Source organism: Actinia tenebrosa, unplaced genomic scaffold (assembly GCF_029948245.1).
Source record: "Actinia tenebrosa isolate PJP-AT-01 unplaced genomic scaffold, QUT_ActTen_1.0 PGA_scaffold3__52_contigs__length_22856419, whole genome shotgun sequence".
Lineage (NCBI taxonomy): Eukaryota > Metazoa > Cnidaria > Anthozoa > Actiniaria > Actiniidae > Actinia > Actinia tenebrosa.
Window position 1 is genome coordinate 10,882,302 of NW_028292580.1, and position 13,219 is coordinate 10,895,520.

A 13,219-nucleotide genomic window follows, 5' to 3' on the forward strand; every position below is an offset into this window, starting at 1 on the left:
GGGGGGGGGGATTGGTGTCTTTTCAGTCAGATCAAAATAAAGAACCATATACCAAAAATACCAAAACAATGCTGCTTCAAAAGTGACAATTATGCCCTTCACCACTCCGACCTCTGCTTACCCCCTCCCCACATTGGCCAATGTACACCTATTTTTAAAAAATTATCTTTGTCGCATCAAATATCCCAAGTAACAAACCAAGACTGCAGAGAATGTCGGTGTAATTTCTAATCAATCAACTCCACAAATCTCTCAAAACATGGCTGCTTCCGTTGATAATATTGATAATATTGTAGAGCTGTAAGTGACTTGCGTTATGATCTAAGTTGATTATGAATAGAACTACCAACATCCTCTTCAATCTTGGCTTGATGCTCTAGGCTGTTGGTTGTGACAACAATTTTTGAAATAGGAATTATGTATATTACACATAACAAAATTAATAATGATGACTGTTAAGAAGTAATTAGTATTGTACGTATATCCAGTCAAAATCAAGCTCCTGATGAGTTAGCATCTTCTCATGAAACAGCATTGTAGAGAAACAGTAGTCATGGTTTGATGCTAAAACCCATGCAGTTTATTATATAAATCAAAATAATTAATTATTGTTCACTATTTATTTCCAGGCTTAAAACACAGATTGTTGAAATTAAAGGGAGGAAAACTGCATGTGAGGAAATTAAATACATTATTATGGCTAAATATGGAAGGATATCTGAGCAAGAAATTGGTCGGATAGTAAGACTAGCTTTCCCAAATATTAGGAGACGAAAGCATTCCTCAGGATACAAGTATTTTTACCATGACCTTTCTCGGAAAACAGCAATTGAAAATGACTGTGATGCAGCAGACAATTCCATATCTTCATCTGACAATATTCTCAAAGAAGAAAATAAAGAGTTGAGAAAGCAAGTTAAGTATCTAAAAGCAACAAATATAAAACATAATCATATCCAAAAAGAACTCAAAAATACCAAGAAAGAACTTCAAAAAGCACAGAAACAATTGCAAGATCAAAAGCATCAATATTCATGTAGTGATAGAAACAGGCTTAACAAAAATGTGATTACATCTACACCATCATCAAAAACTGTGAGAGATGATTTCACGCAAATTCCATGTCAATTACTTCTTGATATTGAAATTGCTGACCATAAAAAGTCAAAATATATAGGAAGTGGAGCATTTGGTATGTGTCAGCTTAAGCTCTATCGAAACATTGAGGTGTCAGTGAAGTACTTAAAGGACAGCTCATACCAAGATTTACTTCATGAAGCCAAGGTTACCAAAGTGCTTGAGGGACACCCCAACTTACCAGTATTGTTGGGCATAAGCCCAAAAACCACAAGTGAAAAATACCTTGTGACTAAGTTTCATGGGAAAAATTTGAAAGGAATTCCATTATGGTATGTATTGAAGGGTAAGAGTTGTGGTATTGAACTCAAAGATTTTCAGTTAATCTGCTATGGAGTTGCACGTGGACTTTTACATATGCACATAAAAGGTTATTTGCACAATGACTTGAAACAAGACAATGTGGTCATTGATTTTATCAAGGGAAAACCAAGTCCTGTTATAATTGACTTTGGAAAAAGTTGTACCTTATCAGCAGGAAGAACCAAAAATATACCACTAGGAGAACGAGAGACGTACCTTAAAAAGCACAGCCACATTGCTCCAGAACTGGTTGATGGCTATCATGAACAAACATGTTCTTCTGATGTATATTCTTTTGGCATTCTATTGAGCATGATTACCAAATATGTAGGTCAACATGAAAGTGCTGCAGTCATTGGTCTTGTGGCAGATAAGTGCATTAAGCCAATTCCAAGAACTCGTCCTAATATGGACAATGTTGTAGAGGAACTGAAATGATGTATATGACCAAATTAATCACTCATCAATGCTTTTAAGCCTGGCCTTCATTTCAGACATATACAGCTATTTCCAAAAAACATTGTCGCAACCAAGAGGCTCAAGCAACTGGACAAGACAGCAGAGAATGTCAGTACTTTTGAGAGTGTTTTATTCATGTTGCACACAAAATTGTAAAAACTGTTTAAGTGAAAAATAAAACAATTTTATTTACTACCAATATCTGCAGATAAAAATGAATCAAAACACTATAATGCAAGGGCGTATCAAGGATTTTTCATAGGGGGGTTCCCAAAATACCAAACTTTTACTATGATGTCATAGCACTCTGGTCAGATTTGCTCTTTTTTATTGCTTTTGTGGCTTACCCTAGAACCCCCTAAATACGCCCCTGCAATGCCAAGGAAGAATGATATGTGTATGTTCTAATGAACATAAGGAATGGTGTCAACATTATGTGAATATCATACTAATAAGCTTCTAGGTGTTTTTGGCTTCTAAAATGATAATATAGCCAAATTGAATTATCAATTGATAAAATACATAAAATTCAGGCTGACTTAGGAAAATAGCTGGTCTTTTAAGCCAGTTTTTACTCAACCTTATTTAGACTTAATATTAAAGTGCACCAACCCCTGATACAATACTTTCAGTATTGATTCTACAGGAGGTGAATAGTTGAATGCGTCTTTAAGTTATAAAGGTTTACACTTCCAATATGTAAAAGACTGTGTTTTACTTGTAATGCTAAACACTGGCCATTATGAGACACCAAATTTACGGTAAACATTGTGGAAACCATGATTATAATGATGATGCTTTTTAAATCATGTTTCTGTGATCCAGCTTGATTTTGTATATTTATGAAGCCTGCGGTGACATCACAGTCATATGCATATTGAATGCAAGATCTATTCATGGATTCCTCCTCTTATAGAATTATTTGCTCTTGTGTGCTCATAGCTTTCCCCTGGTGTGGTGGTGGTGGTGGTAGGGGGAGGGTGGGTTGTGTGGAAATCATAACCAACAAAGAGCGGCTTTACTGCATTGTAATACAACAATATTAGATATCATATTCTGGGTATTGATAATTAAGCTATGTACATTGATGTATTATCATGTTATACAACCTTTATTCTTCACCTGGAAGAGAGGTCACTATCAAAACTTTTTCCCTCTGAAATTGTCCTTCAGTTGCAACAAATATTGTAGCTAATCTTTGAATTGGTATAAAACAAGCAGGCCCAAAACTGTCAAAGTCAGTGCACCAAATCTGCAAGGGGTCACCAAGGGTCATTTGATCTGGATGCTTTAAATACCAATTTAATCTTGCCAGGTGGAAGGTGTATATTTGGTCTGGGATTGACACATCTAGAGATTTAACTTTGACTGTTTGGCGGAAATAATATAAAACTTCTCCAGGTCTTAAATTATCATCACAGATTTGACCAAAGTTGCCTGCCCATCTAGCTAGGACATAAGAATTCCGAATTGTCCTACTACTAAGGGATCCGTAGAGTACTGATCCAATCTTAATACAAGAGTACTTCCCAACTGTGAAAGGAATGTCCAAGCAGTCGAGATTCTCTATTCCCATCAGTTTACCATACACCAGTTTAAGATTCTCAACATCATCATCGTCAAGGGTAAAATCTTGAATAGGAGACAATGGCTGTACAAGGGAAAAATCATTCCAATCTGCTTCATCGAGTTCATTCACTGAAATGTTTTGCTGTCTCTTAAAGGCATGAAGTAGGTGAACTGGATCCAGTGTGGTTTTCAATGACCCAGTTGACTCTTTATCTACAAAAAAATCTTTAAAAGATTCTCTGTACTCTTCTGGGAACTCAAATACTTTTGACTTAATTTGTGCAAGAAATTTCCTCATAATTTGAATTTCTATAGAACGGTTGTTAGTGTTGTACTTGCCAAGTATACCATTGTATCGCTCAAAGCTAAAACACCAGAATCCATGAAACGGACCAAAGTCATACATGCACTCCTTAAGATGTCCATGTAAGTGCATGTTAGGCGTCACAGCTGAAGGTCCATAAAGTTCTTCAAATTCTTTTAAAAACTTAATCAGATACTCATCACCTAATTCAATGTCTTCATAAGTAATGACTTTCTTGCCAAGCTTCTTACAAGCATTGACGAACAGCCGCCAACAATCAAGATGCTCTTTAGGAAGAATATCCTGAAGAGCATACATGGAGTATACAAGTGTCCAATTTTGCCACTGGTCAGCTGTAAACCCACCAAAACTATGAGCTATTTTACCTGGAATGCGTCCAATGTCTTGTGGAGTAATCATAGAATCTACAATTAATTGCATCTTTTTGAAGTCCTCGTCACTGATCAATGGACATTCCTCCTTGAGCCAGATATTTTTCATCATGTGTTTTGCTGTTCCAAGGTATAAGTTGTGCATTGGATCGATTACAAAAAATCTTATGCAATCAAAATATTCCAGATCATGAAGAACAGAGTATCTTGCACCATGTTCAGAACATTTTGCTTGTTGGCTTGTAGGGGAAGTTTCATGCAGAGTGTCGCGTGCTAAATTTTTGTGTTCCTCTGAGGTTCTAGAAGGCCACAGGTCACGGTTAAAGCCAGAAAAATTTAAATGTCCGTCTTGATAAAACTCTCTTTTACATCTAGAACAACCCTGATTTGCCATATGGCCCATAAATCCTCCAATTTTTCTTGATGCTGGTATATCACAGGTAACACAAATTAAGCCAACTTTGATGCCTTTTTTTAAAAAACAGCCATAGACAGAAAATTTTTCTCTTTCTTTCCATAATAGCTTAAGTTCATTGACTAGTGGTTCCAAAAATGTATTTGCAGTGAGTTTAGGCTCAGTTGGTCCAGGTAGGATGCCAACCACTATAACATTTTCCAATTTATATCTCTCTTCTCTTGAAAGATTCAGGACAACCATGTAGAGAACACCAACTGAGCCCGGTGTGTGTTTGTGTGGTTGGAACCAATCAACATTTAATGACAATGCCAGACTGTTTTTTTTTGACAGGAAGCCAATGCTAGATAATTCTTTCCATAGCTCACCATGATGGACATCCGACATAATATTCTCTGGGGTTGTCTTCTCTCTCCATTCTTGGCACTTGCTCCAAAAACCTGGACGTTTGAGCAATGTTGGCAAAGATTTTATCAAAGAATTATAAGGATAAACCATTCTTGGATAAAATGTTGTTTTATTTCGACTTCTAACTGCTTTCAGAAGAAGTTCTCCACATGGGCCTTTAAAAGAAGACAAGTATGGATTCTTTAAATATTTACATCTACAAAAACACAGAACAGGAATCTTAAACACATTGTAAATCCTGATAGATTATTTTGAGGGCTGTTTCACACTTTGACATAAGCAGACAGGTGTATGTGCTTATGTAAACTTATCTACACCCCATTCACGCTTTGGATTTCACAGACATAAGCATACAAATGGAAAAAGTTCATTCATTTTTTTTCTGTACTTGTGCTTATGTTTATGCTTGTGTAATCCCAGTTCACACTTATGTTTTTATGCTAATGTTTTTTCTTATGCACTTAATTAAATGTATCAGCATGTGTACCAGTGGGGGAGGGGGGCAATCCCAGGCTTACCACTGAGATATGTGGGATTTGATGCTGACATTGCCCCAGCATTCAGGGAAAATGATTGTGGTAATTTAAACCTACAGGTACTGGGTACTAATTACTTTACTTACATGTAATCCTTTTGTCACTTGCTTTTTAGTTGAAAACGATTATGTTTACAGATGTTTCGGTCAAAATGATGACCTTCTTCAGTGTACAAAGAAACAAATTTTGCATGCACAACTTAGAGGTAACAAAATTAGCTTCTTTCTACACTGAAGAAGTTTATCGTTTTGGCCGAAAAGTCTGTAAACATAATCGTTTTCAACTAAAAAGCTAGTGACAAAAAGATTAAGTGAAGTAATTATAAACCACCCTAGCTGCAAATTCAAAATAAAAAAAGGACTGGGTACTATTTTCTAAACAAGTTGGGGATTGGTCATGAAAGAAGTTTCACAAAAGAAATCGTAAAGATGTTCCCAGCACTGGGAAGTCATGAAAATTGTTCTAGATTGTCCACCGAATTAGTCACCCAAGGAAGCCCCGGCCTGGTACATACTTTATGTCAAAGTGTGAACACCATCCCACTATTGTCTTTTAAAACTTAGGATGAAAACGAGCAGTGAAGCTAGCGTGGGCTGCATCAGTGTTTCAATGGAAACAGGTTGAATACAAGTGTAAAGGATACACTTTAAAACATAAAACATTAACTGACGTAAAACATTCACTGATGATTTATGTCAGTAAATGTTTTACTGTTTTTAGGGTGTACACATTACACTTTTATTCAACCTGTTTTAAAACTTATGTCTAAGTCTTAAGTCTTTGGACTGCTATGTAAAAGTTTACAAATCAAAAGCAATACATACAGTACCTCTTCTGCTCCTGTGGGGATGGTTTGGCCAGGGAATTAATTTGCATTTTGCAGAAACCTTGTTGCCAGAACGCATCTCAAAACAATCTTCATACTTATATAGGGATTTACACTTTGGGCAAACAACATATTTGTAGAAATCGTCATCAGCAATTCCTAATGCTTTCTTTAGCTTATAATGGGACTTTGGAAACAATTTGGGAAGTGCAGCCATAGAATTATGAAACATTCCCAAGAACCAGAAGAATTGAAAGATAAACTTCACCAGCACTGCAAGAGCAGTGTCAGTTATAGCATATTGGCTTTGCCAAGAACAGAGAAATAACATCAACCATAGTACCAGGACTTCAAGTTTTGACAAGTGTTTATCAACGTCAGTGAACTGTTGTGGAGTTGAGTCACTAGGCAATTGGTCTTCAGGGGCTGAATGATTTAAAGTTGTAGAGCAATTAAAGTCCACCACATCATCTTGAAAATCATCCCAGCTCTCTACTGGTGGCTCTACAGGAATTTCTGCGTTTTCTTCTGAAACAATACTATCCTCAGAATTAAGGTCAAAAAAATCTTGATCTTCTTTTTCGTAACGCCGCTGTTGCAATCTTGAACGAAATAAATTTGACATTCGACGTGGGATTGTCACTCCGGTAGGTAGTTCATCTTGATTTTTGCTCATTTCGTGGTCTTGCTCGTCAACTGAAATAGTTGCAGAACTGGAGATATCGGTGAAAGGTGTTACAGGAATACTTTCGGCAGTTTCTGTATCAGCAGCACAATCTGACTCGCCATCAGTACTACATGCAGAATTCGTTGGAAATTTACACTTCTGTCTATGTTGATTTATCCATGAACATGCGAAGCTTTGCCCGCATTTACTGCACAATTGCCGGCGACGTTTCCTAGCACTTCTGTCCATTCTAAGCAAAGCATAGAAAGAACCAAAGCAGCGTAATATTCGAAGGTGTATTTTAAAAAGTATTTTATAATAGAGATGGCTGTATTTACGTGGCGGGAAATTCGCGGGAACTAAGCGCTTCGAAAGTCCCGGATAGAAGTTGTAATTTGTATCCAATCACAAATCCCCTAAGAAACGCAATGGCGTCATCAAAAAATTATCCAATTAAATCTCTTGTTATGCAAATCTCGTGACCAGCACGAATTTCAAATTTTCATACCGTCTGCGTCCGTTAGGCAGTCATCGGCATCAATTGCGTGGTCTTCGAAAGCTAAAAGAAGTTCTAAAACCTTCGTCTAAAGTTTATCAATTTACTCTAAGTCAATAATGCCTGTTACTGGGGATTTTCGCACCATTCTCCAACAAATCAAAGAGTTGAGGGAAACGTTTAAAGAACAGAGTACCATAACAGATGCCGTAAACATAGTGGACGGGAATCTCACGATGTTTGGAGATGAGGTTTTTAAGCGGTTAGATGGGCTTGAGGAAAGGCTTAACTCAAAAATCGAGAGTACCGTGAAGCCCTTAGAAGAGAAGATCCTTTCTCTGGAGAACAAATTCTCAGAATTGATTGGAGAGAATAACTACGAGTCTGAAGGGAGTGTTTGCACACCGCCATCCAAACGAAGAAAGGTTCAAAGAAACCCCGACTTGTCGGTGAGTTAGTGAGAAAATTTAAGCTTATGCTAAGTTTATCGAACAGAATTGTTTTTCTTGGATCTAGTACTACTTTTTACTATAATAAAATTATTTTTTTATCTTCAGCTAGCTTACTTTTAGTAGTAAGGCCTACATATAACGCTCCTCATGCTAAAAAAATTCGTACCGACGCTCTAAATATTTGTCAGCTACAATCAATCACTTCCCTGACCATGGATAATGCGACCTTCCACGTCCTTTTCAATATTTCTTTTAGCATTTTATATCCGGCAGAGTAACATAGGAATAACATGAATTTGTAAGAATTATGATCAAAACGTGTGGTCAAAATCTTTTATCATCAATTCAAGGATAGATTTGGGTAGAATTTTTCGTAGCCTTTGTTCTAAGAGGGAAACTCTTATTTCCGTCTCTATTTCCGATTTGATCGACGTCATGCCTTATGAATGAGGTTGTTTCTATATAAAGGGAATTTGCTTAAAGTATACCCCACATCAAATTTAACTGTTCATTCTAATTCACTTTTATTATCTTTATTATTCAGCATCATGTTAGAAGCAAGCTAACAACTTTGGACCTATCATGGAACACAACCAAGAAGTAAGTTTTAATTAAGTCCTACTACTTTGAATGCTTCTATCAATATCTTGCTCCAACAGGGGGAGTGTGGGCAATATCATGCCCTGCGAAGCAGGTTTTCGAACTGAATTATCCTTGGTTTGCAATCAATCCCAAGAGAGCACAATAACAAAAGGGATGTCCGCCGTGTTGGAAGATATAACTAAAGAATTCATTTTAAAATCTTTTGTCAAATTCTTCCAACATGGCGGCTATGAGGTCTATTGCAAACGAAGAATAGGTTTTGATCAAGGTTTGAGAGTGGGAAATTTCACATTGATGTTGGGCTTAAGTTGTGAACAAAGTGATCTGGTGTGATCTGTTACTTTAAATTATGCCAGATCGCTGTTCATAACTTAGCCTCACATCAGTTTAAGTTTTGGATTTGGTTTATGGCTGGTCTTTGCCATATCCAAAATTCCTAAACCTAGAAACAAACAACATAATTACTAGCTCTATTCAATCCAGCCCAAGCCCTACCACAAATGTAATACCACTACTGAATGTTGCCCCCCCCCCCCCCCCCAATTAACTATTTGGCTATTTCAGGAGAAGGGATGGTTTCAACATAATGTAAAAGAAAAAAATTATATGATTTTAAAGCAATATTGATCATTCTCTTTCACATCATTAGGATAACTGACCCAGAGAATCATTCAGTTTTTGTGAGGCTATTGAGGGAAGTGAGTGAAGTTGACTCAGTTAAGAAGAACGAGCTCTGCACTGAGAGGAGGATTAAAGGTCAGTTCTTTACAAGTTTATGGTCATTCAAATGTACCCATAGATCAGTTTTCTCTTTAGAACTTTCCATGATCAATACATTGTAGTGTGTGTAGTATGCATGGTAGCGTGTTGTCTTTCACTGCTGTGGATCCAAGCGTTTGGTTTGTTTGCTGCACATTGTTCTCTTCTGTGCTACGAGGGTTTTCTCAGGGCACTCTGGTTTCCTCCCTCTTTAGAAATCAACATGTGTTGAGCTTTGTAGTGATTTGACACAGATGCAATTACATCTACTTACAAGACAAGCAAAAAAAGGAATAAAAGAGTAGAGCAGGGAGAAGAAGAAGCATACAAGAAGAAACAGAGAAAATTCCAGAGAATGGACAGGGTAAGCATTTTTTTCAAACCCAAAATAATTTGTTCCCTAATTCATTAGTGCTAATGATTATTATCTCACCTAACAGAAATTAAAGAGAAGAATGCAGTCACTTAACAACAATGAGAAACAAGGGGAAAAAGGAAAGGCTACACATATAAGCCTGATGAGCTCAGATGATTCAGGGGATGATGACTCCATTTTAAGACGGCCTCTCCCTTGGAGAAATGAAGACCTTTCTGCATTTTTTAATGAACTTGATGACAGACATGCTAGCAGTTTAAATTCTGCTCAAAGAAGAATGCTGATCAAAAGAACTGATGGGAATCAGAGTGAGAGAGATTCAAATAATGTTCCTGAGTCACTAAGGTTCTGGGTAAATGATGATAGACAGAGTTAATAGTTCAACACTGCATACTGCATACAGCTAATTTGAAAAAGGTTTGATACTGCATACCAAGGCCAAAGGGCATTGTTGTTCTTTTTTGAAAATAAAATGAGTAATGATTTGATTTTCAGTGCATGGAGTATTCAGTATCCAACCTTTTATGAAATAGCTCTAGCTATAGATAAAATACTTTCAGTACATTTCTAACTTTAAGTGAATAGTTTAAGTGATGAAATATTTCTAAGTTTAATTTTCCAATTAATAGGTGTGGTGTCATTGGGTTATTACTTAAAAAGACATGATTAAAAAGGCAACTACCTTGTTAATGGAAACAGTATTCAGTGGATTCAGCTATTCACAAACACAGAATCAATGCTGAAAGTATTTTTAGGATGTCTGTAACAAATATCCATCTATTTTTTTTTTTTTTAATTCCTTGCAATTGCTACACTTATTTATACCTTACAATTGTCTTTTGGGTAAGTGTAGCTTTTGAATGACTGTGAAATTCACAATAGTTTATGCCTACCTTGTCATGACCATGTTGTCTAGACTTTTGATAAATTGTTTGTCAGTAACATTTTGACCTTGTTTGTGCTGTCATCTTTTCCCAGTCATACTAAAACTGCTCTATCTGCAAATGTTCTCATAACATGATACATGATATATTTCTGCATGCAAAATAAATTTCAGACGTGAATCGTATATAATCCACCAAAAAAATAATATGAAATAATTAATATGATGATTATAAAAAAATATCTGACATTTTATGAAAGTTAAGTTACATGTTTGTAGAGTACAAACACTAAAAGTGTGCAACATAAATACCAGTAAATTGATAAATTATGCTAATTCTATTGCTTTCTAATGTTTGGTTAACATTATTTAGTAGTAAATAGTGCAAAGTGTTGCGCACATTTAGCGTTTGTACTCTATTACTATTTCTTGACTGGTTCAAGTTATTTAGAAATGTGGAATCCCTCAGCTTCAAGGATCATTCTCTCAGTAATTTAACCTAAAAGATGTAAGATCTTTTATGATATTTATATATACACCTAGTTGCAAGAAGGTTGTCATAGGAAGAAAGAACTTTTATAATTTAGTGAGAAAGGAATATATTAAAAGACAAAAGAAGAGTTCAGCTTCAGTGATTTTCTTATGTCTTTTTAATATATTTTTTTTCTCACTAAATTACTAATGTTCTTTCTTCCTATGACAACCTTCTTGCAACTAGGTATATTTATGTATTTAGGAATAGAGTTATAGTTTTATATGACTTCGGATACTTAGCCAGAATTATTGGATTCTGGTATAATTTCAGACTTGAAACTAGTATAGATGGTTAATGGGTTGTAATTGGTCCATCCACCTTTAATAGTGAGGTTTGCTGTGATAAAGTTTATTTATTTTTAGTTTCTCAAGTCTAGGAAATCAATTAGTATTATTCTACTAAATGTGTTAATGTTTTATATCGAGCGAAAAACTATTCTGCAGGCAGAATCACGAAAAATGACCGTCAGCGAAAAAGTTTCCAAGATGTGTTGTGGATACTTATTATTTAAACGGATTAAAGTATTTTTGAAAAAAAATATTACTGTGTCTTTAATTTGGTTGTACAGCGTTGTGACTACTTCATTTGTCGAAATCTTTACGCGTCCTCACACCCCTACATTCCCAAAACAACGGAGTGGTGAATTACCTGTATACATAAACCCCGAACGAAAACGCGGTAAAATGTACGTAATCCATTCATTATATCAACGGGAAAATGTAGGTACGTCATAAAATAGCCCTGCGTTTTCCCGCGAGATTATGCTGGTAAAATGCATATAAACCACTCGTTATCCTTACGAGATAATTCGATAAAACGTATGTTATCCCCTTGATTATCCGTTGAGCATTATGCGGTAAAATGCATATAAACCACTCGTTATACTTACGAGATAATTCAGTAAAATATATATTATCCCATGATTATCCCCGCAGGATTATGCGGGTAAAATGTATATAATCCACTAATTATCTTAACGAAATAATTCAGTAAGATGTATATTATCCAATGATTATCCGCGAAAGATTATGCGGGTAAAATGTATATAATCCACTAATTATCCGTTACGAGAAAATTCAGTAAAACGGTACGTTTACTGAAATTATCCCCTCAGGAAAATGTAGGGATTACGCGAGTAATGCAATCGGTAAAATACGGGATAATCAATGGATTATTCAACGTTATGCCTAGATTATCCCTTCATGGTCTCGCGGTAAAACGCGGCCTTTTTTGCCGTGTATCTTCTAACCAAAATGTAGAAAAGGAGTATCTTAATGATTGGTTTTCATATATTATTTTCAAAAAATTTATGTTATAAAAATCCATTACCAATGATTTTTGTAATGAATTATTTTTTTTGTCATTTACAATACATGTTTCTAATTTTGTTGGAATCGTCACACTAAAAAGTATTGTGCATTAATATAGGGTCTGTAGTGAGATATTACGAGACCAAGAGAAAACTATTCTTACATAGTCTTCATAAAAATGACTACATTTTTCTTTATTATCTTATCAGCTGTTCCTGCGATTTTCATTAATACAGGTCAGAAAAAGACAAACAAGTAGCAGCAAACCAACCTTTTATAATTGATCGTAATGGGTAGGTGATATTATACGCTTTCAATTCGATATTTCCATAGATTTTGAGGAGGCTGCAAATTAATTCTCTAATTCGTTGCTTTTCCTTTAGCCAACAGAGGAAATGACAATAGCGTGAGGCAACTGGAAACCAGGGTAGTTGCATGACAAAATTGGTCAAGGTAGAACTGGCCATGGACATTCAGATTAAATGCCTTTGTCGAACAATGGCAGCAGATCATCTTCAGCAATCACAAACTCTGCCTTAGGCAACTTGGTTCGGCTTCATTCCTCCTTTTCTGTGCCTACATTTCATCCAATATCAAGGGCTCAAACCCAATAACGCACTGGTAGAAGCAACTTTCAGGGAAGAAGGTTTGACGTTGCCTTGGTCGTTCTAGACTATCTTCCAAGTGACCTGGTGGTAATGGATTACCAGCATCACCATTCTCTGGGAACAGGTCAACTACCTCTGTTTTCATCATTTGATGAGAAGCGGTGCGAGCGAGGAATACTTT

General features: G+C 35.9%; 1 protein-coding gene across 1 annotated transcript; it reads left to right on the plus strand.

The window, feature by feature from the left end:
• The first annotated feature begins 7,631 nt into the window (after positions 1-7,631).
• Positions 7,632-10,147, plus strand: LOC116306774 (uncharacterized). The gene is made up of 5 exons (XM_089035916.1): positions 7,632-7,961; positions 8,509-8,564; positions 9,217-9,323; positions 9,581-9,690; positions 9,767-10,147. The coding sequence occupies exons 1-5, from the start codon at positions 7,632-7,634 to the stop codon at positions 10,076-10,078; spliced, it is 915 nt and encodes a 304-aa protein (XP_088892042.1). The 3' UTR covers positions 10,079-10,147.
• The last annotated feature ends 3,072 nt before the right edge of the window (positions 10,148-13,219 follow it).

Bases quoted from the DNA above. Each gene is read 5' to 3' on its own strand.
- LOC116306774 (XM_089035916.1), top strand. From the start codon at position 7,632: ATGCCTGTTACTGGGGATTTTCGCACCATTCTCCAACAAATCAAAGAG. The intron at 7,962-8,508 runs GTGAGTTAGTGA...TTTATTATTCAG, and splicing joins AAAGAAACCCCGACTTGTCG to CATCATGTTAGAAGCAAGCT. The intron at 9,691-9,766 runs GTAAGCATTTTT...CTCACCTAACAG, and splicing joins AATTCCAGAGAATGGACAGG to AAATTAAAGAGAAGAATGCA.